A 24,659-nucleotide genomic window follows, 5' to 3' on the forward strand; every position below is an offset into this window, starting at 1 on the left:
CTTGATAGACAAGGATATGACGAGTGGGAGACAAAAAATCAGTTGTGGGAAAAAGAAAATGGTTCGGTACCCTTACCAGAGGAAAAGTCATTCATGGAGAGGATTAAAGAAATTAACTCGAGACCTCTGACTGAGGATGAGCAAAGACTAAGACAGTCATACTTGATAATCAGGAAAAATACGATCTAGGTTTACCCAATGACTTTAACCCTAACGGACCAGGATGGGACCCATTGAGTAAAGAATATAATGGCATATCAAAAGGTTTGCATTTCTCATAGGTGTTTTTGTTATTTTGTTGAGATGTTAAACATTGAGAGGGGTTCGAGCTGGTGTCTCTCCACCGGTTTTCTATTTCTCATACGGGTAATTAAAAAGTCTTTAATTCCCCACAAACAAACTAGATTTATTCAACGACTACAGGAGAATCAACAAGATTTCTTCTGATCATATAGCTCTTAATGCCCAAGACTTACAGTTGCTTATTAGTATTGATAGGAGCAAGTGAATAGATTTTTACAACTGATCCCCCACTCCGGTCTTTTAACTTAAATGTTAATTGTTAGCCGCAAAGTAGATAGTTACAAATTTCCAATTGATAAAACGAATGAAAGTTCAGTTGTACATGTGCATTAAGCCACAAAGCGAGCTTTGTGATTTCTTTGCGCTAAAGGTAAATTATTGCCAAGAATTTAAATAGGAAAAAACTTCCCAATATGTTGGGGTCGCTACATAAAGGAAAAGTCACACCATATAGTAACCTTTTTTTTTTGTTTATTTTCTTTTTGTAGCTTTACCTTTTTGCTACCTTCATTCTTTTATGAGTAAAGATGAGTTTTTGTGAATGAATGAGAGACATGAGTTGTTAGACTATGCATTGGTGTATGGGGATTATAAAGGTATACCAAAACAGCAAATTAGGGATCATATGGCTAAGGGGTTAGATATAGTGTTGAGAGTTCATATACAAGGGGCAACAACATTTAGGAGGATTTTGAGAAACTCTGCTGTGTTTGTGTTCTTGGTTGCAGAGAGTGAAGATGCATTGGTAAAGAGGTTGATTGATAGGAAGACCGAGACTAAAAGGACGTTGCTTGTGAGAATTGCATTGGCCCTTGAGGAAGTTAAGCATATGGAGGAGTTTGATTATGTGGTAGTGAATAGAGAAGGAGAGTTGGAGAATTTTGTTAAGTTGGTGGAGTCTATTATTGATGCTGAGAAAGCTAAAGACAGTCGAAGAACTGTGACTATTTAGACTGTCTGATTTCTAGTCTTTGATCTGTTTTTTGATTAAGTTGAGCTAATATTCTTAATGTTTTGTTGTATTCTATTTACGTGTTTTATATAACTTTTTCCTATCATTGCATTGCTACGGATACCATTTCAAGCATGAATAACAAATTCTTGATGCGAGGGGGTTTCTTTATGCAAAATTGTTTTTCCTACTTGTGTCAACCTATTTTTCTCCTTAGACTTCAAGGCGAAGAGATCTCTCCGATAAGTAAATTTGAGGGTTGCAGGTGGTGCCTCCACTTTTCGGTAGCAACCAAAAGTGCCAACATCTCTTCTTCATGTGTAGACAAGCCTGATTCTTCTTGCACACAACTTGACTTAGAAAGGCTTAAAGTTTGCCTTCCTGCTGTCCTGCACCACCGTTGCACCATTTCCCTCAGCACTGCATCCAGTTCAACCACAAAAGTATTATTGAAATCTGGTAGTCTTTGGTCGATGAATAAATCTAGTTTGTTTGTGGGATGTGCAAACTTTATTTTGGGAATTAAAGACTTTTTAATTATCCGTACGAGAAATACAAAACCAGGGGAGAGACACCAGCTCGAACCCCTCTCCATGTTTGACATCTCAACAAAATAACAAAAACAACTATGAGAAATGCAAACCTTTTGATATGCCATTGTATTCTTTACTCAACGGGTGTATTGAGGCATTAGAAGCTCTGTGTTTGCTTTCCAATTTGTCTCTACAGGAGAATCTTGCATTGAAGATTGTGAGTTTTACTAATTTGACAGTTTTTTAATTTTGTTTGCTCCATCTTGTTATAATAGTTAGCCTTATACCAATGTTTTACGGCTTTTTTGGATAGTAGTTACGTATCATTTGATACATACTGTGTTGTACTGTATTATTTTGATTAACAGAACGTTAGGATAATTGTATCGTTTTTGCCGTTACAAAATGTGCAATCTAAAGAATAAATTTACAATATTATAAAGAAAAGTAGGATATGGGGTAGAATTATTATATATAAAAAAAAGGTATGGTAACTGATAAAATATGATTATTTATTAAATAATAAGTAAAGGAAAAATGAGAAAAAAATAAGGTAACAATGCGATCAAACCACATTGGTGATTACATGAAATGAGACTCTTTGTTGTTACATATTAATAGGTTTAATGATACGATACAAAAACATCGAAGTAACTATCAAAATAAATATTGTATTTAAAGTAACACGATAAGTACAATAGGTAACAACCGTCCAAACAAGTTGTTAGTGCCCATGCTGCTATGGCTCCATGCCACTACTATGGTATATTGATATGTCATCATTTAGTAGATCCCTTCCTTGAGTGACATCAAACAAATGGTATAGGGCTATATATGCATGTTGTCCTTGAAAATCAAATCAATGAAAATAGTTGTTGACCTTACCACTACATTGATTCTGTTGCCTTTGTTATGGCATAAAGTAAATTTGCAAATTCACGCCAAGAGACACCTTTATCTGTATGAGAAATTATGATATTCACTAGCTTTGAGCAAGAATCATATTCTTCTAGCAAGAAGGAATAAAGAAGACCAAAATTTGTACTGCTGGTTGTTTTATATTCCTTCCGGATAAAAAAGAGTGTCCACTTAGCCTTTTATTCTTGGATAAAAAAGAGCGTTCACTTTATCAAATCAAGAAAGAATTAACTTTATTTTTTCAGATTTGCCCCTATTAAGTCTTTATGTGATCAAATCCCAATACCTATTTAATTAGGGACAATTTAGCCATATTACTTATTTTTTCTAGGAGTTAGTATTTTCTTAAGGAGTGTGCAAATGATTAAGTAGACACTTTTTTTGATCCGGAGGGAGTAATATAGAGGTTTGATCGGAGAACTGAAATTTAGTACGGCGAAGTTTCGATATGACGAAAGGTCAACTAATGTCGATATGACGAAAGGTCAACTGTGATTATGTATTAGACGTGTTTTTATAGTACCAATTTACCTAGCAAAATAAATGCTCAGTGATTTAATTTGTATACATCGATAACGAGAAATTTTTATTTTATGTCTCACATTGCTGACACTAGTGTGATGTTTCTTTTTGTCTCACAAGTTGGTAGACTAAAAAATTTTGAACCCAAAACTAGTGTCAATTGTGTTAGACACATAATAAGTTCTTTCTTACATCAGAACTACAAATTCCTTTTGAGTAACTTGATGGTATAAAAATTTCTTTATCGTCGTATACAAATACATAGTGAAAGTGGGATTTTGTAGGGGAAGCTTCGCTGTGAAAGGTCAACTTTATAATTACTAATTAATGTGTGGTAACTTTAGTGGCAGATTTAGATTTCAAACAGTACAATACTTTGAGTTCTGAATTGAAGTGTGGTTCTATAATGTATGTTTAAATCAATGTATGCTTGTCATTATCACACACATATATGGAATTTGATCCAACATTCTCAGTTTATCTGCGATTGGATCTGCAACTTGAGCAAATTAGTGCTATGTTGAATGTTGAGCTGATAGTTATGTAACTAAACTAACAACAACGATAATCATGCCCCAGTCTCAAACAAGTGTGGTTCTATAATGTGTGAATACATGATAACGAGAAAATTTTATTTTATGTCTCACACTGCTGACAACACTTTTGTGATGTTTCTTTTGTCTCACAAGTTAGTAGACTAAAAATTTGTGGACCCAAAATTAATGTCGATTGTGTTAAGACACATAATAAGTTCTTTCATACATCAAAATTACAAACTCCTTTTGAGTAACTTGAAATATTTATTTATTGTCATATATAAAACATAGTGAAAGTGGGATTTTGTAGGGTGGAGATCCCCTCCGGTGATAATTAGTCCAGTAATATTCAATACACTTATTGATTTATGTCATGTGGCAGCCTAACTAATTCAAGGCTGAGAGTCATCTTGTTACTAACAAGTATAAATGGTAATGCAATTTTAATTTGTAAGCAAACAAATGATAAGATTATACACGTAATACTAACGGCAACCGTCACGGTGTCTGCATTTATCTCTCGCTCAATGCAGTATTCCTTTTGTAAAAGATTAGAATTCATCAAAGATATATTTATCTATCTAACTATCATAAATCTAAATACCTTTTATTATTATATTTAAGACACTGAACATGTCATTTAATAAATTCCATAGCTTCTTTGGACTTTAGAAGTGTTAGATGATCATATATAAATAGTCATTTCTTTTTTAAATAATTATGGAATTTAAACAACTTAAGATGACTCTCATTATTTAAAAAGCTTCGTGTAAGCAAATGATTCTTCGTCTTTTGACGTGTTATTTGGTAAGAATTTACATACACTCATATTTGCACTAAATCGTAGTACTAATATGTCACAATTGAATTATAAAAATAAAATTAAAATATGTATCAATTAACTGCGAATTATAATAATTATAGTGTTTCTAAAAATTAAGAATTCAATTCCAATGTCAAGAATAAACTTGGGAAGGACATAGCTTCATCATGGTGGGACCATATGCTGCATTTCTTATGATTTTGTTTGTTCAAAAATTATAATTGCATTACCATGTATAGTTGTTTAGCAACAAAATGAATCTCAGCCTTGAATTAGTTAGGCTGCCTCATGGCATAAATCAATAAGAGTATTGAACATTACTGGACTAATTATCACTGGAGGGGATCTCCACCCGATTTTGTAGGGGAAGCTTCGTTGTTAAACCAGAAGATTTACCTTCATATTGTCAAGATGATGATCAAAGCGCCCGTTATGTGTTCAAGTGTATTGAAGATGCACAGAAAGCAGACTTTGTCATCGGCAATACAGTGCAAGAGTTAAGAGTCTTCAACCATCTCGGCCTTACAAAAGCAGCAGCCATTCTATGCAATCGGGCCAGTCTTCCCCACTAGCTTCAGCAAGAGAACAATTTCAACGAGCTTGCTACCGGCATCAGATTATACAGACTGGCACAATAGCAAACAAGATGGTACAGTGTTATACATCTCATTTGGTAGTCTTGCTAATTTGAGTAAACAGGATATTCTGGAAATAGCACAAGGCATCTTGATAAGTAAGGTGAGTTTCATTTGGGTGCTACGTCACAATATCTTAGTTTCTGGAGAAAGAAACATTTTGCCTCTTGGATTTGAGGAAGAAACTGCAGATAGAGGATTGGTTGTGCCATGGTGCTCTCAACTAGGAGTACTATCACATCCAGCAGTTTTGACTCATTGTGGGTGGAATTCAATCTTGGAGAGCATATGGTGTAAAGTTCCGATGGTGTGCTTTCCTGTTTTGGCAGATCAACTTACTAACAGGAAATTAGTGGTTGGTGATTGGAGGATTGGTGTGGAAGATTAATCAGGAGGGATGTAGTAGCGGAGAATATTGGAAGGATAATGAGTAAATCAGATGAATCGAGGAAAAATATAGAGAAAACGAATATGGTCTTTCAGAATGCACTTTCTGATGAGGGATCTTCAGAGAAGAATCTCGACCAATTCACAGAAGACATGAAGAACAAGATTTCTCAGAAAAATTGAGATGGCCATCAAGAGCTTGCTATCACATTCGCACTTACCAACTTTGGTTCTGCAAAGCCAGAACTTAGCAAGTAATAAGTAATGTATTAGTTTTAAAATAATTGTTGCGAGGTGAATAATGATATGACATACAAGTACTACACCTTAAACTAGTTGGGTCAGCTATATGAATCCTCAAAATTTATTCCATGACCAGTTGAATAATGACATGCATAATTGCAAGAATAGAAAAACTGCTCAGCAGATACATGCATACCATAGATGTAGCATGGCAATATCCTCTATATTCCATGTTTGAATGTCTGATAATGATAAGGTAAAAAAGTTTAATTGAAAACACACATCTTTTACTTCCAGCCTTCAAGTTGGACTTAGTTTTCACAATTAAATTCTCTTCCAAAGGAACAACAATAATTCACCCTTGAGAAGCTTCTCAAACCAAACTGCACCATCACAGTGTAAACTGACCTTAAAACAGCCCCAAGCTCAAGATAACAAACTGCTGAAGTCAGCACAAAGAATATGACCAACTTGTCAAATTTTTGCTCATCCTTTTCTGCATCTCATCATACAATCACAGCACTATTTCATATGTTTCACGAGACTAAGGCTTCTCTGCATGTATAGCTAGAAAAAGACTGAATCTTTCATTCAAAGGAATCTCAGGCACTGACATTATACTCAAGTATTCCACTTCTACACATCATAGATTTAGCTCTGTTGGAGGACGATTTAAGGGTAAAAAATAACACATGTTTATCTTCTTTTTTTCAGTTTTTTTTTTTTTTTTGAAACTGGTAACTGTATTGTATTCCACATGAACAAAACAGTACATAGGTTGTACTGAAACCATATCTACAAAAGTACTCCAAGACTCTACTATTCTAATCCTATATTGAATCTCATACATCAATAATGGAAATAGTATCATCTGAGTAAGCCTGATTACACAAAAAACAAAGCAATAAAATACAATTCAACTTGACCTTCTGCACTCCATTCTCTATAATCTCAAAACATCTGGAGTTTCTCTCCTTCCATATTGTCCACCATATGCTGGCAGGGACAATTCTCCATCTATTTCCGTTCTTTGCCTGCAATCCTGCCTCTTCCCAACTCTTTAGAGCCTTTGAAACCTTGCTAGGCATGGTCCAGGCTATACCTTTGAGATTTAAAAATATTCTCCAAAGCTGTCGTGTAAACTTACAGTGTAGAAACAGATGGTTAACTGTCTCTGCTGTTTCTCCACATAGGAAACATCTAGAGCATAAAATTATCCCCCTTTTCATCAAATTATCCTGTGTAAGAACTGCTTCTTTAGCTAAAAGCCACACAAAGCAGCTAACTTTATGTGGGATTTTGGATCTCCAAATGTGTTTCCAGGGCCAATTGGTAATCTGTTGAATTGAATGATTCATCATCCTGTAGGCTGAACTAACTTTGAACACTCCTTTTTTATTCCCCAGCCACCAAAAAACATCCTCTCCTACCTGAAGTCCCTTAAATTGTTGCAATATGTTAAGAAAATCAGCCACTCTTTGTATCTCCCAATCATTGATTTGCCTTCTGAAAGTGAAATTCCATCCTTGAGGTGTCCACAAATCAGCCACAGTCCTTTGATGATCTAAGACAATGTTGTATATATCTGGAAATAGTGTTTCGAGATGACCAACCTCAAGCCAATTATCCTTCCAGAATCTGGTTTTGACCCCATTCACTACTTTGATCTTGGAGTTGCACTTAACTTCATTCCATAAGGCTCTTATGGATCTCCACAGACTAACCCCATATGGTGTGGTAACCTCCTTTGTCATCCAGCTATCTTCCTCTTCATATTTTGCATTGATAACTTTCCTCCATAAAAGTTGATTTTCATTGGCATACTTCCATAGCCACTTCATTACGAGTGCTTTGCTCGCATTTTCATATCTTTTATTCCCAGTCCCCCACTCTTCTTGCCAGTGATCACTACTTTCCACTTCACCAAGTGAAATCCTTTTTTTTCTTTATTTCCTTGCCACAGGAATTTCCTCCCGATGCTATCCAACCTCTTAATAATCCCTGCTGGAATTGGGAACAGAGACATCATATATGTTGGTAGGGCATCAAGGACTGAGTTGATGAGTGTCACTCTACCCCCCAAGGACAAATATTGGCTCTTCCATCTGGCTAGTTTCCTCTCACATTTTTCAATCATATTGTTCCAAATCTCTGTTGAATTAGATTTGGCTCCCAGAGGCATTCCCAGATAGATAGTTGGCAGAGTACCAACTTCACCACCTAGATTTGCAGCCAACAAGTTCATGTTTGGGACTTCATTGATAGGATACAAAAAACTCTTCCTCCAATTAATGTGCAACCCAGAGATTCCTTCAAATAGGACTAGTATCATCCTTAAAAACCTAAGTTGCTCCTCTTCAGCATCACAAAAGATCAGTGTGTCATCTGCATATTGGAGGTGTGTCACCTCCAGACTTTCATTACCAGCTCTAGCCACCTCAAAACCATTTATCCATCCATTCACCTTTGCTGTCTTAATCATATTGTTTAGACCTTCCATTGCAATCAAAAATAGGAAAGGTGACAAGGGGTCACCTTGCCTGAGACCTCTTTGTGCTTTAAAAAAACCTGCTGGGGAACCATTAATCAGAACTGAGAAACTAGCAGTTGATATGCAGAATTTGATCCATTGGATCCATTTCTGTCCAAAACCCATCATCTCCAAAACCTGGAGTAAGTACCTCCAGTTTACATGATCATATGCTTTTTCAATATCTAACTTGCAAAGGATTCCAGGTTTCTTCTGCTTAAACCTGGAATCTACTGCTTCATTAGCTATTAGCACAGCATCCATAATTTGTCTGCCCTTAATGAAGGCCATCTGCTGGGAGTCCACTAGTTTTGCAATGACCCCTTTCATTCTTTCAGTCAACACTTTGGAAAAGATTTTATAAATACTACCTATCAAACTGATAGGCCTGAAGTCCTTTAGTTCCTTAGCATCTTTCTTCTTAGGAATGAGAGTAATGAAAGTTGCATTAAAATTTTTTTCTCAAAACTCCTTGCTCATGGAAGTTGTGAAAAGTGTTCATTATGTCATGCTTCACTACTTCCCAACATTTGATGAAGAAACCCATGGTGAATCCATCAGGGCCTGGGGCTTTGTCAACTGCACACAATTTTAGACATCTCAATACTTCATTTTCTTCAAAATTGCCTTGTAAAGACTCCTTTTCCTCCTCTGATATAGTAGGGCAATTTGTAAAGTTACAGGCTGGCCTCCATTGTGTGGTCTCAGAATATAGCTTTTGATAGTAATCAATTATCTCTTCTTCAATTCTAGCTGGCTCCTCAATTGTTTCTCCCTGAATCACAAGCTGATCAATATAGTTATATCTTCTGTGAGCATTTGCCATTTTGTGAAAGAACTTAGTGTTCTTGTCCCCTTCTTTTAACCCGAGTGATCTTGATTTCTGTCTCCAAGATATTTCTTCATTCTTGACCAACTCCTCATACTCCATAAGCAAAGTTGCCTTCTTGATTGATTCCTCTTCTGTTAGGGCTCTTTCTTCCAGCACTACATCCATTTCAGCCATCTTTCCTAGCAAACTTCTTCTTTTAGAGCCCAAATTTCCATCCTCACTTCTGCTCCAAGTCTTAAGATTAGACTTTAGAGCTTTTAATTTACAAGCAAGTATGTAGTCTGGTTTGCCTGTGAAGTTAAAAGAATTCCACCAACCCCTAACTCTATCCACAAAACCCTCGGAACCTAGCCACCAGTTTTCAAATTTAAAATAACTTTTACTCCTATTCCATGAACCACCTTGTAAAGCAACAGGAATATGGTCTGAAACCAGTCTTTGAAGAGGAATCTGTTTCAAATTGTTGAAACTATCATCGAACTCTTTTGAGATTAATATCCTGTCAATTCTAGAAGCTATCTCTAGATTGTCACCTTTGAACCAAGTATAAGTAGCATCCTCAAGTTGTAGGTCAATTAGGTTCATGTCTTTAATGAAATCAGAAAATTCCTTCATCCCCCTGGTTCTTTGAGTACAGTTTTTCTTCTCTGAGATAAATCTAATGACATTATAATCTCCACAAACAGCCCATGGCCCTTCCATTAAGCCCCTCACAGAACCTAATTCTTCCCACACCAATCTCCTTTCTTTATAAGAGTTTGGAGCATACACTCCTGTGATATGGCATGAGAAGTTTTGTAATTGTGCTTCAAACTTGCAGGTTAGAGTGTAAGCACCTATTTCAAGAATATCCCCCCTCCATACTCTTTTGTCCCACATCAACAGAATCCCCCCTCCATACTCTTTTGTCCCACATCAACAGAATCCCCCCTCTTGTTCCACTAGCTTCCAAACAAGCAAAATTAATCCATCTTCCCCCCCAGATTTGTTTCACCAGTTCTGTAATGTCACCCTCAATTTTAGTTTCCTGAAAACAGATGATATCTGCTCTCCAGTCAAAAACTAAACTGCTCACCAGTCTCCTTTTGTCCCTATTGTTTAATCCCTAACATTCCATGTTACTAGTTTGAACTGCATTAAGAAACAGGGATGATACTTCTCCCCTTGTACCTATTCCCATTGCTCTTGTATTTAACATCAAAAGAAACAAGACCTTTCAGCTCTTGTGCACCCTTAAACCTTGTTTTTCTGCATTCAGAATCCTGCACCATTCTTCTTGCTTGTCTACTGCTGTCAATTTGTAGTAATAGTTCCCTAGCCTCTTCCTCGTGCCCCTGGAAATCTACCCCAAAAATTTTGTTGAATTTACTCATATTTTGTTGTACCCATACCGAAGCTTCTTGCTCTTTATCCATGATTGTTTGTTGTTGGTGAATTTGGATAGGCTCTGCCTCCTCAACTTCCCAGTTTTCAATAGCATTGAAAGGATTCAGATCTGCTATCTCAGATAGGTTCTCTGCCACCCTCTTTCCACCACTTTCCCCAACCACCATCTGCCAATCATCTTTTTCCACCACTTTTGAAGTTTCCCCAATCACCTCCCTAGACAAGTTGATCACCACTTCTGCAAAAGTGTTCACTTCCTTTGCAGTTTGTGTGCATGCATGCTTTTCTTTTTGTTTTGAGAGCTCAGCCATGGTCATGCAGTGCCAATTGTTGTTGTACGATGTTGAGGGCAAGTAATAATCACAAGTTAAGTCATTAAAAATAACTTGTCCAGCAAAATCAGGCCCATTTATCACTTTCAGAGGTTTCTTAGGTGTGGGCTCACATACCCGGCCCAATCCTGAAATTTCATTTAAATTGTTCACATGCCCATCACATGATACCTCTGATGTGAAGTCAACCACTGTATCTGACAGTCCCATGTGATGCATATCTCTAGAATCCCTAGGAGGATGGGATTCTTGTACTTCTTTGCAGAGGTCATCTCCTTTTACCCAGCATGCAATAGCTTTACCTGGATCTTTCACAGCAGCATCTACAGCAGCATCTCTAATGGTTCTTCCTTCCTTTTGCGTGTGTGTGATTTCGAATCTCGTTTTACTTTCCACCCAGATTGGGAAGTAATACGTGATTCCATTACGATTGATCGACACCTCCTTGGAATAAATCTACCATCATTGGACACCAAGATTCTTGCCCATTTCATATGGTTCTTGAGTTCTGTCTCCTCCTCTGTAGCCACCCATCCCCCACAGATTTCACCTATTTCTTGAAAAAATTTCTGTGACCACAAATGCAGTGGAATGCCCACTGCTCTGATCCAAGTCTCCTTTACTTCAATGGAGTTTGAGACACTTCCTGATAATGGGCTCCACCATTCGAGGTTGAAACAGATGTTCTTCCACCTCCATTGTCCTTGGAGAGTTTGTTCCGCCATATGTCTATTTGGGAACTCAAATAGGAACATATCATTGTATAGCTCATAGATGTTTATCCCAATAGCCTTTTTCCAGTTGGATGAAGACCATCTCCTTATATCTGCTAGGGTAGGTTTTTCCTTTGACTTTTCTCCACAACATCCAACTAAACATCTCTTCAAGAGCCCATTTTCCTGATTTGCAGATGCTTCTGATATTTCAATGCTTCCCTTCTTGCTTTTAACCTCTGCTGTACGGAGATTTCTCGATTGCCATTTACTCTCTTGTACTACCTTTGAGAAAGGGTAGTTGGTTTCATTAATTCTAGGAGGAGCTGCTTGTTCCTGCTTTGAGTGGCACTTAATGAATCTTTCAATCTTAAATGCTAAGTCAACCCATCCAGCATTCAATACAGGCTCTGGAATAATGAGGACTGATCTGCCACTACCATTTAAAGATAGGATGCTCATATATCTCCCATGCTCATTGTGTTTCCTGGTGCAAAAGTGCTCTGCTTCTCGTTCAGAAGTTTTCCATCTCCTCACCACCTTTTTCTGATCTGTTGAGGCTTCTTTCAAAGTGAAAATGATCCACTCCATGATTTTGCTACTTATGGATGTCCTCCTCATCATCTTTCTACTTCTTTCTACCCATTCATACCAATCAGAGTTTCCAGAAGACCATCTAGTAATGTCAAAGGATTTAAACCCTGCATTGAAGTAAATTCTATTGTCACCCATGTTTGAGAAGAGAATCTAAGTTGTCGAACTGAAAGAGAAGGATAAGATATCACAGAAGGTAATAACTTGAGAATAGATGAGAGAGATAGAAAGAAATTCCGGTAGAAAGTCACCGGAAAAGGGTTAGTTCCCCTCCTAAGAAGTAGGAGAGAGAACTTTCTTGGGGAGAGTGCCTGGGAGCATTTCTAGAGAGGTTACCTAGTTTTTTATCTTATGCTACTTGTAGATAGATATTGTCTTTTTTTTTTTTTTTTTTTCAGTTTCTTAAGCTCAAGGAACATTAATTTAGCTGCTTGCAAGCTCACTTTCTCCAATCAAAACCACGGGGTTATTAACCTAAGTGGACATGTGGCTTCTGGAACTTCCCATGAATCCATACTCTTCGCATGTTCTTCCCATTCCGTCGATTCACTGACTGGACACAACAATATTCAAGCTCAAGCTGCAAAAAGGTTCATAAATATGTTAACGTTTATTGGCAATGAAACCAAAATCCCTGTCTGTAGTTCCACAAAGTAGCCTATGGGAAATAAATACCTCACTGAATCCTGTTCCACAGAAGAGATCTCTTACATTATCCAAGCAAAAGACGTGAACGCATGTACTCCCTGTATCCTACTCTTTGTTCTGGCTCGAACCGAAGCATGGTCATATCATAAAGACCTGATTTTCACACTCCCAGAATTCAGATACTAGGAGAAAAACTAAACAGATCCCATCATTAAAAAAATACGAACTTGGCTCAGGCTATTACCATAATCTCTGAATAACAACAACCCTCCGGGCTTTAGGACGGAGAAGCATTCTGTGATTGCTCTCGAGTCTCGACATCCTGTGAAGTGGCACTGCTGATAGTGTAAATATCTGGCAGATTACGAATAAAATATCCATATACTTAGATATTTGATTTTTGTAGAAACCTATACAGTTGTGAATAAAAAGGAGCCTTGATTATAGACATAATTAAGAATGTACATACTAAGGTAACAAAATCTACTCCTCCAATGCAGCTATTGTTCTTGGCAGATATCGGTAGATCGGGGAAATCTTGCTTACTGCAGCTTCTTGCATCTGCAGGAGAAAAACACTTTGATTCAAAAGCACCTCTTTGCATATACAATGAAATGCAGAAGAATTGTTACATTTACCAACCTGCGGAGCACATATTTTGCTTCTGGAAGAAACTTTCACGGCAAGAAGTGCAGACTAACCAGTTTGGAAATCCACTTGCAGAGAAATCACATTGGAATGTGGCAAAACGTTCTTTAGCCAAGTTTATATTAGCAGCGACAATATTCTCTTTAGCCCTCTCAAGAGCCTCTTTGCTGCAGTCACAGGCATAGAGAGAGATGCTCTTGTTTCCACTAAAGAGATAAGTAAAGTTTCAGCAATGAGATCAGAATAATACGGTTCTGAATCTTGGCATAGCACATATAAATCAATCAGCAAGCGAACAAGTATGTGAGCCTTGCTGTAATGAAGAGATGAAACCACATAAAGCTAAACTTAATCTAGAGAAAGAACAAAGATTCTTCAACATTGCTCTTAAATAAGGTCAAGTAGCTAGGTCAACACTGTTACACCTCGTAGTTTTATACATTGAGATTCGTCATATGTTAGTTGCCATAGTCTTGGACACCGGGGCTGTTTCTGAGGTTATACGAGGTTGGACATGCCTATCTTATGTTTATAAGGGTTTAAGTTCATGTTTGGTAAGTTACAGAAGGATTAGAGAATAAGTGAATCGAAGCGGAAAGGTTTGAAAAACATTGATTCTAGTAATATTAAATACGGACCGTATTTTATAAGATATGGTCCGTATTTTGTGATACGGACCGTATTTAAGGATTTGGAAAATTTCCAGAGAAGGCAGTTTGGGAGGTGGTGAAATACAGACCACTATGCGGTCCGTATAATTTTATACGGCCAGTAAGTTGGCCGTATAATTTTATACGCCCAGTATTACGGACCGTATTTTTTATGGCGGTGGATTTTTCTGATTTTATATATTAAGACCTCCCTTCATTCTTAAGTCATTTTAAACCTAACCCAAGTTCATATAAGCTCTAGAAACCTCTCCTATTATATTCAATCACTTCCCCAAGCATAAAATCAAAGATTAAAGTGAGAATCAAAGTGCTTAGGGTTTCAAAGTGTTGTTGAAACTTGTCTTTTCTTCTTGTAGAAGCTTTGGAGGATATTTCAAGGTGAAGTGATCTTGTAATTGAAGTGTTCTTGAGGTAAAATTTCATCTTATTTCCATGTTTATGAGTTTATGTGGTAATTATGCTAAGGTTTGAAGGAAAGAAATTGGAGGAAAGGTTCAAACATGAACTTGATGTTATTTTGAGTTGTAATTTAACTTGAGCTATGATTGTTAGTGTGTTTTGAGCAAAATCTTGTTATGAGGGATAATAGTTAATGTTGAAGAAGTGTTGTATACATGTGTATACGGGGCTGCTCAATGGTATATCTTTAAATGTTGTGAATATGAGTTTAAAGGAGATCATATGAGGTTGTTAATTTTTGGTTGTGGAGTTTGTGGTGATGATTAAGAAATAGGGGAAAGGCTGTCCATTTCACTTTAGAATCGAGTTATCATTGATATAAGTGATATACAAGTGCCAGCTAAGTCGTATATGTATTCCTTTTAGGAGTGGCGCTCTAGTGGTGATAAGTTTGTTGTTGGATTATTTGGACGACTTGAGGTATGTTAAGACTAACTCTTCTTTCATTTTGGCATAATCTATAGCGAAACGAAAACGAAAGTCATTCCATAATGACTCTACTCTTAGATATGCTAGAAGCTTTTGTTCTAGACCTCTTTATGATGATATTGATCTTGCCTTATGATTAGTGATCCTTCAAAGTAAGTTATGTTAATGATGATAGTTCCATAATGATAATCGGAGGTGCAACGACCTTACGTCACTCCTATAGTCGTAACACTTCTTTGTGCTCTCATGCATGCATTATATATATATGTATCTATTTTATGACACCGAGCCGCGCTATAGTCAGCTGGGTACGGAACCTATTATGCACACCACTGCAGTTGGGTACGGAATGATGATGATAGCCCCAAAGAGTGGCTTAATGATGATATATATATATATATATATATATATATATATATATATATATATATGTTTTTAAAGAAAGCATGCATGTCATACGCCCTCAGTGGCATTCAGATGTACAACTTGACTCTCTTTTATCTCATATTACCTTCATGTCTATGTTGTTCTTTGTTCCTTACATACTCAGTACTTTGTCCGTACTGACGCCCCTTTCCTGGGGCGCTACGTTTCATGCCCGTGCAGTTCGGTAGGCAAAGGACGACGATCCGCCCCCGTAGGTTCGTTCACCGACATTGGAGCACTCTTCTCGTTCGAGAGTTAGCCTAGTTTTGGTACGATATTCTTTTGTGTACATACGGGTATGGCGGGGCCCTGTCCCGACCTCTTTATGTCAGATACTCCAGTAGAGGCTTGTAGACAGTCATGGTTTAGCTAGGTTTTGTATGGCCCTTTCGGCCTATATTTTCGCTGTATAGTACTTCTCAGTGGCCTTGTCGGCTTGCTCAGTTTTTGACCAGTATAGTTGCATAGTATGTCTTCTTGGGCTCATCCTTTTCTCAGTATATTTTTCATATGATTTAGCAGACTTTCGTCTGGTGACCCCTGAGGTCCACTCTTGTTCATGATCATGATAGAAAAGTATGGTTAGCGGTGCTCGGCAGGTAGGCCTCGGGTGCCCGTCATGGCCTCCAGTTTGGGTCGTGACAACCACCAAACCAATACAGCTCTGAATTCATGTTACTTCTTATTTCTAGTCTATCAGCAGTGTTCTTCCTAGGTGAGATTGAATAGAAAGTAGAGATTCTACTCTACTCATCCATTTGAGCACATAAGCCTCATATATTGTGTTTGGTAAACAAACGAATGAGTGGCCAACTTAGAAATAGCTCCACTCAATATAATTAATTATGGGTTATCAAAATATCAATGAACAAGAAACTCTAATAATTATGCACTTAAAGAAAGAGAATATTGGTAGCAAACTTCCTCAGCCTAAAAGTGTTTAAGAGCCCGTTTGGATTGGCTTATAGCTTAAAGCTGTTTGCAGCTTATAAGCTGAAAAAAATAAGTTGGGGTAGTCCAACTTATTTTTTTTGGCTTATAAATTGTTTTCAGCTTATAAGCTGCTTTAGATAAACTAAGTTAAATGGGTCCAATTATTTTTTTTAGCTTATTTTAAGCACAAAATGACTTTAAGCTGGCCAGCCAAACACTCAAAAAAGCTGAAAACAGCTTATAAGCCAACTTATAAGCCAATCCAAACGGGCTCTAAATAATTAAGTCACTCAAAGCAAGTGAAGTTCTTCCTCACCGTAATATTGGCAGAGCTGTACTACCATTTCCGCATCCCACCTCCAAAACTGTCGAGCATTCCTTGCAAGAGGCTAGCTCTGGGAATTCCTTAAGCAAGTACCGCCGCTCCTACATGGAAGCACTTATGTTAAAGAAAGAACGTAAAGTGGAATATAGGTTTTTCCAACAGTTCACAGAATGGTTCTGTTCTTCTTGCTGCAACTGCCGATCAGGTCTATATACGAGTACTGAAATATGCAACCAAAAGAAATTGCAAAACAAGCAGATGATGACCATTAGTCTTGAAAGACAATAACCTGATGATGTCATTTGAAGAGAAAACGGATGAGTTTAAAAGTAAAGAAGAACAGCCAAAGCAATAGCAATGAGTAAATGACTCAGCTCTTTCAAGTTGACATACGAGAAAAATAAACCTTGTACTTCCTTTTCCAATTTGAACAAGAAATTATCTGCTTAAACTTGCTATAAGTTCTTATGGTACAAAAGCATAGCGATCATTGTTGTAACAGATTCTAGTAGTTGTAATATAGAAGTTGTGACAGACGGAGCCAATTTTTTAAAACCTCACTCTTGTTTTACATTTTGATAGTTTTCACCATGGTATAAGAAAGGATTCCACAAAATAACTACCAAGTACAATTCTTTACTAATTATCTGATATATCAAACTAGTAGTCTAAAACTAGCACGAAACTCGAAACTAAAACATCAAAACTTGATGTCTTGGACTTCGCACCTTTGGACTTGAGATTGAATCCCTGGTAACTCAGCTGCCAAAGCTTGCTTTCAATCCTATAGACTTTGGAACTCAGACCTCAAATGCATACTTCTAATGTGTGAAAGTTGTAAGATGCCCAAGGAGGCTCATGGATTTAGCTTCATTGCCAAGTCCAGGGAGGACTTGGTAAGAGAAAGGGAGTGAATATAGAACTTTCCTATAAGAAGACATTTGCATATTGCATATCATTGTGAGCAGAGAGCATGCTTTTATTTGAGATCTGTTTTAGAGAGATTTTTCTGGGACAGAAATGTTCTACAAGCGAGACAATGCCGACCATTCCAGTGTAGCTTGTTGCCCAAGATAAGCAACGTCAAACCCTTTGTTCATATACTTTGTTTTCTGGAATAGGTCTTCTAAATGGTCCAAAACTTGAGATTTGAATCATTGAGTTAAGTTAGCCCACAATCTTAAACCCATGGAGCTAGCCATAGTCCAACCTCGAATCTACTACTCAACATCAAAATGTGAAGAAACTTCTAAATGTGGAAGTAATATGACAAATTGGTATGAATACTTTCTTGGATCTTTACTTGAAATGCCAAAGCATGGCTGTATTATGCGAAACGATTCCATAACGCCAAGACCAGCCCATATAAGAGTGAGAAAAAGTGATACAAGATTAAGAATGAAAATAGAAATAAAAGGCAAGAAATAAAAAGGGATAGATAATTTGACACAACTTATACTCAATTTAGCAACCAAAGTTATAGAAAACTAAGACCTCTAAATTGAAGAACAAGAAGCAACCAAATTCTTAGGATGACCAAGAGGGATTAGAATCCCTAATAACCTATCCTCTCAATAAACACCCAATCCAAGGCTAGGCAATCACTCAACTCTCAAGAGTTTTACAATACCAAATATCAATATTCAAAAGAGTCTAAGTCTTCCAAATGAAAGAAACTACTATTTATACTAAAGCTCAAAAGAAGACAACTACATTATTACACTTTTACCCTTAATGAAGTAAGGGCCTTGTTTGGGTGTCTTCTTTTGGGAACAAAGCTTGAATTTGCAAATCTTCAAGTAATAGCCACATTGCAAGCATGACCATCTTCAACCCTCTTCTCCAAACCATCCTCCCAAGCAATCATGAACACTTGAAATCCCCGGGAAGGTGCTAGAGTGTATTCAAGTATGTCCCTCCTCATGAACAATGCTTGCATAGCTTGAAGTTCCCTCGCTTGGCTCCTTGTAAAAGGTCTTGATGCCACTCGAATTGTATCAAAAAGGGCATAGTTTGGTCATTCACACAGAACCTAGAGGTCATGGGAATGAGCTCTTAGGTCTTCCTTTGAAGTATGACACTTTCCCTTCTAGTGTTTCAATTCCTTAGACTAGCATGCAGCTTTCATACCTTAGCTTCCTTGTCTTTGTTTATATTATAGCTTTACTCTTGGTTTCCTATTGTACTTCTTTGTCATTAATGTTATGTAACACATCTTTTTCTATAGCTCCTTATATCATACCTTTCATGTCATAGCTCCTCAAAACATTCCTCTCATATCATAGCTCCTCCTATCATACCTCTCAAGTCATAGTTTCTCATACCAATACCTATTCCTGGTAGTTTATGTGATGAATAAAGTTAGACATGGTAGAAGCCAACTATAACTTGCAAGGATCTCATATATTTATTTTTTTAATGACAAGGGAAACCGCAGCCGCTACCCTTCGGGTGCACACAAGGTAAACCCTACTCCTGTGCAATAGCCCGCAAACCACACAAGAGAGATAACCCGCACTAGGCAAGAAAATAATACTATCACAAAAGGATCTCATATTAAAGGTATAAGTACTTTCAATGAGATTTGAGGTTCAAGTATTGGGATGAGACTCGTAGGGAATGAATCTGTTTGACATAGAAGAAAAATGGAGCTCAAAACTATGGAGATAAGCTCTGCCATGGCTGCACACCAAGAGAGAAAAGATCGAAGAAAGATGGTTGGTATAGCCGGTGGCGTGCACAGTTAGGAGAAAATTTAAAATATGGAGATTCAATCTCCGTGGTCAACTTTAGACATTGTGTCTCAACGATCAACTCTAAAGTTCTTCCATATTTAGAAACTTCTCTACGCATGAAAGTGGAAGCATCAGTTAGTAGCAGAATTATATATAAGTAGGTATGGTTCACTAGTGGGCTCAAAATAGTAATCCAACTCACCTAACTTTTGCACTGATTAGACTTAGATCACAGAGCATACTATGAGCATCATCCTACGATAGGGTGTTATCTATCTCTAAAAGAAGTGATGAAAATTCCTACTATAACTCAAATCTCCCCGTAAGCTCTCTGTCAAGATGGTATGTAATATACACCTTCTCATATGAAACTATCTCCGTAGGTCCATCCTCGCACTTACTCCGACCTAAGTCCTTATCTGAGATACGCATCAAACTCAATCTCGCACTCCAAGAGTCATTTATAGTCATAGGTTCAAAGTACAAGACACCAGGTCTCTAGGATTAGAAGCAACTCCTAGTGGCTTAGCCAGATGTCTATGGCTCCAATCTCAAGCGCCTTCAGGAGCAAGGGTTGAATCATCAAGTCTTGAGACACAAGATTCTGGTAGTAAAAATACAAAAGCTAGCCACTCATGTTCTGAGCATGAAATTAAGGTTTGATAGTGCATATCTTGGCCAATGAGCTATGCTTGGATAATTGTTCATATTTCAAAAATTAGTTTGAATAAATTTCTCCGTAGCAGACTTCCTGAAAATGCAGTACTTTGCTCTTTAATGTACAGAATGTGCACAAGTTTTCTTATGAGAAGCTCTACACTTTATCTAGCTCCTGCCTAGTTCCCCATCTGCCACCCAGGAATTGTACTAGTGTATGTTCGATGTATGAAGTATAAAGGATTGGAAGCAAGCATAGCAGCTGAGTCAGCTACAGAAGGATCTAATTTCAAATCTTGTTGTGTGACATCCAATCATCAAACCTTGAAGTATGTGGTCTGGGTTCTGTACTATTTTTAGCACTGCCAATGAGCTCAAAGATCATGGACCTTACATATCAAAAGAAGAAGAAAAAGAGAAGGATCATGGACCAACTACCTCAGTAATAAAGATCTTAAGTGTTGGATCAATTTATAGACCTGGCCAACAGAACTGAGTAAATGCACAAACCTAGGCTCCGTACAGAGTATCTGGGCCAAAAATTTGTGCTCGGCATAGTATCTCGAGAAGAACATTGCTAGTACAACTGTATCCTCCACCCTCGGTAAAAGTAGTATAAATAATCTTTCAAATACTAACCTCTATATGCTCTCTCTTTCTGAGTTTCAAAGGTCACAAGTATGCATTTAACCACAATGCACACGATAAATTGGATTAGAAGCAAACCTTGACGTTGAGTCAGCTATCCAACCATCCAATGTCAAGCCTAAGGTGCGAATTCTCAGTCATCAAACCTTGATTGACGAGGTTCAGGTTCCAGCTTGGTTTGCTACTGACAAACACTTCCGCGAAACCTTCAAATTTCTTTTGAAATCACTCCAAGTTTACCAAATCGTTTCACACAACCATGGATACTAGTATTTCACATCTAACTAATGATCAGTGACAACAGCACAGATCCAGACTGTTGACTGCGGGTTCACCGGAACCCGCAATATGTATTTAAATATTTGATTGTGAACCCAGTTATATTGTATATTAACTTGAGGCTACTGCAAAATCCATAAACTTCAAATCCTGAATCCGTCTATGAGTGACAAACAATCTTTTCCCATTAAGATTATTAAAATTCAAATCTTTCAGGAAAATCTCAGCTTTCTACCACTTCTCTAATGCAAGACAAACAACCCCATTAATAAAGTATACCAATTTAACCAAGGGAAGGGACAAACTATACAAATGCAAGCTGAGAACACTACCAACAGCAGCAGTGAATGACTCCCTCCGTTTCAATATATTTGTCTTACTTAAAAAGAATGTCTCTTTCCTTTTTTAGTAACTCCTTAATTTCAACTTTCCACGCGGCATATTTAAGACCACAAGATTAAAGAGAATTTTGGTACATTCTACTTATGTTTAGTTTAAGACCACATGATTGAAAAATCTTTCTTACTTTCTTAAACTTGGTGCCGAGTCAAAACCAGACAAACAAATTGAAACGGAGGAAGTATTAGTTTACCTTGAAGAATTTGCCAGTGGAATGGCGAGTGTGGAAGTTATTCCATGCTTCAGAATCTTCTTGTTGGGTACATAAAGAAGACAAATGGGTTTCTTGATTTTGATTAGGAAAAGGAAGCAAATGGTGAGAAAAGGAAGGATCTTTTTCGATATCCTGGCGAAGTAGGTCCCATTCAAAGTCGTTGGAATGGTAATTTGCTGCTGACATTATTTGTCCTTCCTCTCTTGAATCCATCATCTCCATCTCCATCTCTCTCTCTGATCCTAACATTAATTGGGATAGTTATATTTTTGAACCGTTCAAGAAAATAATAGCCAACAAATGTATAGGAGCCCATTTGGATTGGCTTATAAGTTGCTTATAAGCTGTTTTTATTGTGCTTTTTTTGAGTGTTTGGGTAATTACTTAAAGTCATTTTGCGCTTAAAATAAGCTCTCAAAAAAAATAATTACCATTTCGACTTAAATTTTATCTAAAGTAGCTTATAAACCGAAAATAACTTATAGCCAAAAAAATAAGTTAGACTACCCCAACTTATTTTTTTTTTAGTTTATAAGTCAAAGCGAACAAATTTTTTATAGGCATAAGCCCATCCAAACAGGCTCTAGATTTTGTCTCTTAAGTATATAAAATACGGAAAAGGGCCAGATGTGCCCTTCAACTATATGAATTTCACGCATACGTCTGTCATTTAAACGTTAGCTCACACATGCTCCTACCGCTAAAATTTGGGCTACTCGTGTCCTTACACTAACAGAACCCAATTTAAACTCGGATCCCACTTATTTTAACTCAAACCCACTAACCTGCCCCAAAAAACCCAACCCCACCTTAAATTCCCATTTCTTTTCTCATTTTAACTCATCTCTCCTCTCTCTTCTCTTAGTACGATTCTAGGGTTTGCGCCATTTCTGATCGAAGAAGGGTTCTCGTTGCTGTTTCCAGTCGTATTGGTTAAGGTATGACATTTTATGCATTTATTTCCCTTTCGTATGCTAGTTAGGGTTTTTCCTGAAGTGTTTGTGTGTGTGTGTGGGGGGTTTGTGTGTTAGGTTAGGGTTTATAAACTATGCTAGAATCGAGTAAGTTATTCCTTCTTTACAGTTGTTTATGTACTTTTATATACTAAAGAACAATTATTTGGTCATTAAAGGTGAGTTTTTTAGGTTGTTGTGGTCCTTTAAAGTTGATGATATTTCGGTAGTTGGGATAGCTATTTGTTTATGGCTGTATTTGGTCCCCCATTTGTGTCTTTTTCTATTGTTTGCATGTGTTGTCCATGGAGATGATTGAGAAAGCGGACCTGGTCTTCCACTATGGGGGTAATTGGGTCTTTTCACATGATATAGTCTATAATAGAAAGCTGATGCACACTTTGTCCTGTTATGAAGCTTGTATGATTACATATAAATCTGTGTATGAAGAATTTACAAAACATTGTGGGTTTAGGGTTGTAAAACAACTTCTAGTGACTGGCCCCTCAGGGAGCTATTACTTGGTTGTTGATGATGATGGTATAAGGACCCTACTAGTTGCTTATTCTCTAAAGAATTAAATGCTATTAACTTCTTTGTTGTTGATGCATCTAACCTAAAGGTTTTTGCTCAAAATATTACTCATCACATAGAAACATTTTCCATAGACCTTGATGTAGCTGCTAAATGTGAGCATACTCTTGGGGGAAGTGATGAAGAAAAATCAGATGATTCTGAATCTGATTTTATAGATCTTGAAGGGATTAGCAAAGAAAGAAAGAGAGTTGTAACTGATAGGTTGGAACAGTTTAAGGATTTAGAGCTAGGTATGACTTTCAAGGATGTATATGAAGCTAGAACTACTGTGAACTTTTATGCAGTGGTCAATAAGAAAGGGTTGAGGTTAAAAAAACAAATAGAACTAGGGCTAGTTGCTGAATTTATGTACATAGTTTTCAAACTTTATCTCTTGTTTCAATCTTGAAAATTCCAAGTTTCAGGGACAGTGAAGATTACCCATAATGCCATTTCTTATTTTCCCTTTTTATTTGGTAAAACTGAATGGTTATGGTTGTTGATTGTTTTAATTTCACTGCTTATTACAGGAAAGATATCAAGAAATATTATGGGAAAAATCACAGTCTCAGTCTAATATTGATCAATTTGAAACCTATTATCAAACCACGGGAGGAGAACAGAAGAGAAAAATATATGGTCTTGGATCTGAAGTAAAAAGTTACTATGGGCCAAATCTTCGTGTCTCTTGTGGATCAGATGCTTCTTCATAAGTTCCGCCTTCAGTTTCTCAGTCAGCACCAACAACAAATTTGGAGGAGTTAGTGATGTGATTGATTCCTACACTTACTGAACACATGCTTCCTATATTTATTGAGCAGGCACGCCTCGTGATTTCTACACCACCAAATCAAGCAAATACTCCTACCGACGACTCATCAGATGTGACACCTATAGTGCCTCCTCCTACTACTGCTAACGTTGATGAGGTGGATCCTTCAGTTTCAGATGATGGATCATAGTCTTTCACCGTGCATTAGTTTTTTATATGGTCTTCTTTTGTTAGAAAGAACAAATTATGCATTAACAGTGCTTGATGGATGTGGGCTCTTTTCAGTAGTTGGTAGATGTTTTGGATTTAATTATATGATATGGATTTCATAATCTATTTTGAACCTTCTATAAATATTATTTTATATCAATGTCAGTTAATTTTAAGGGTATTTCATCATTTACGTTTAATATGTTTTTACAGGTGTATTTAAAATAAAATAAAATATTTAGAAAAAAAATATTTGCTACAGAATTTGCGACGGATTGCAACAAAATGTTTTTTTGTCGCTAAAGCCGGGCATGGGTGACTCAATTATGTTGTGACGGAGCTAATGTACTTAAACGACGAAATGAATTATGAAATTGACGATGGACTGTATAACAATAGCGACAGAATTTTCAGTCGCTACAACATAGCGACGGATTT

General features: G+C 37.1%; 1 protein-coding gene, 1 long non-coding RNA gene and 2 pseudogenes across 2 annotated transcripts; 3 read left to right on the forward strand and 1 right to left on the reverse strand.

Moving 5' to 3' along the window:
* The first annotated feature begins 842 nt into the window (after positions 1-842).
* LOC132060647 (guanylate kinase 2, chloroplastic/mitochondrial-like) lies at positions 843-1,340 on the forward strand. The gene has a single exon (XM_059453628.1). It carries the CDS (start codon positions 845-847, stop codon positions 1,253-1,255), a length of 411 nt encoding a protein of 136 aa, XP_059309611.1. The 5' UTR covers positions 843-844; the 3' UTR covers positions 1,256-1,340.
* Positions 1,341-3,679: 2,339 nt separating this feature from the next.
* On the forward strand, positions 3,680-5,813 carry LOC132061090 (UDP-glycosyltransferase 86A2-like; annotated as a pseudogene).
* A 142-nt stretch (positions 5,814-5,955) lies between these two features.
* LOC132059300 (uncharacterized) lies at positions 5,956-21,959 on the reverse strand (annotated as a pseudogene).
* Positions 21,872-23,906, forward strand: LOC132059302 (uncharacterized). Its single transcript, XR_009415537.1, has 3 exons — positions 21,872-22,012; positions 22,298-22,648; positions 23,770-23,906. It is a non-coding gene; the product is annotated as an uncharacterized LOC132059302 (long non-coding RNA).
* The last annotated feature ends 753 nt before the right edge of the window (positions 23,907-24,659 follow it).

The sequence above is a fragment of the Lycium ferocissimum genome, chromosome 6, assembly GCF_029784015.1.
Source record: "Lycium ferocissimum isolate CSIRO_LF1 chromosome 6, AGI_CSIRO_Lferr_CH_V1, whole genome shotgun sequence".
NCBI classification, from domain to species: Eukaryota; Viridiplantae; Streptophyta; class Magnoliopsida; order Solanales; family Solanaceae; genus Lycium; species Lycium ferocissimum.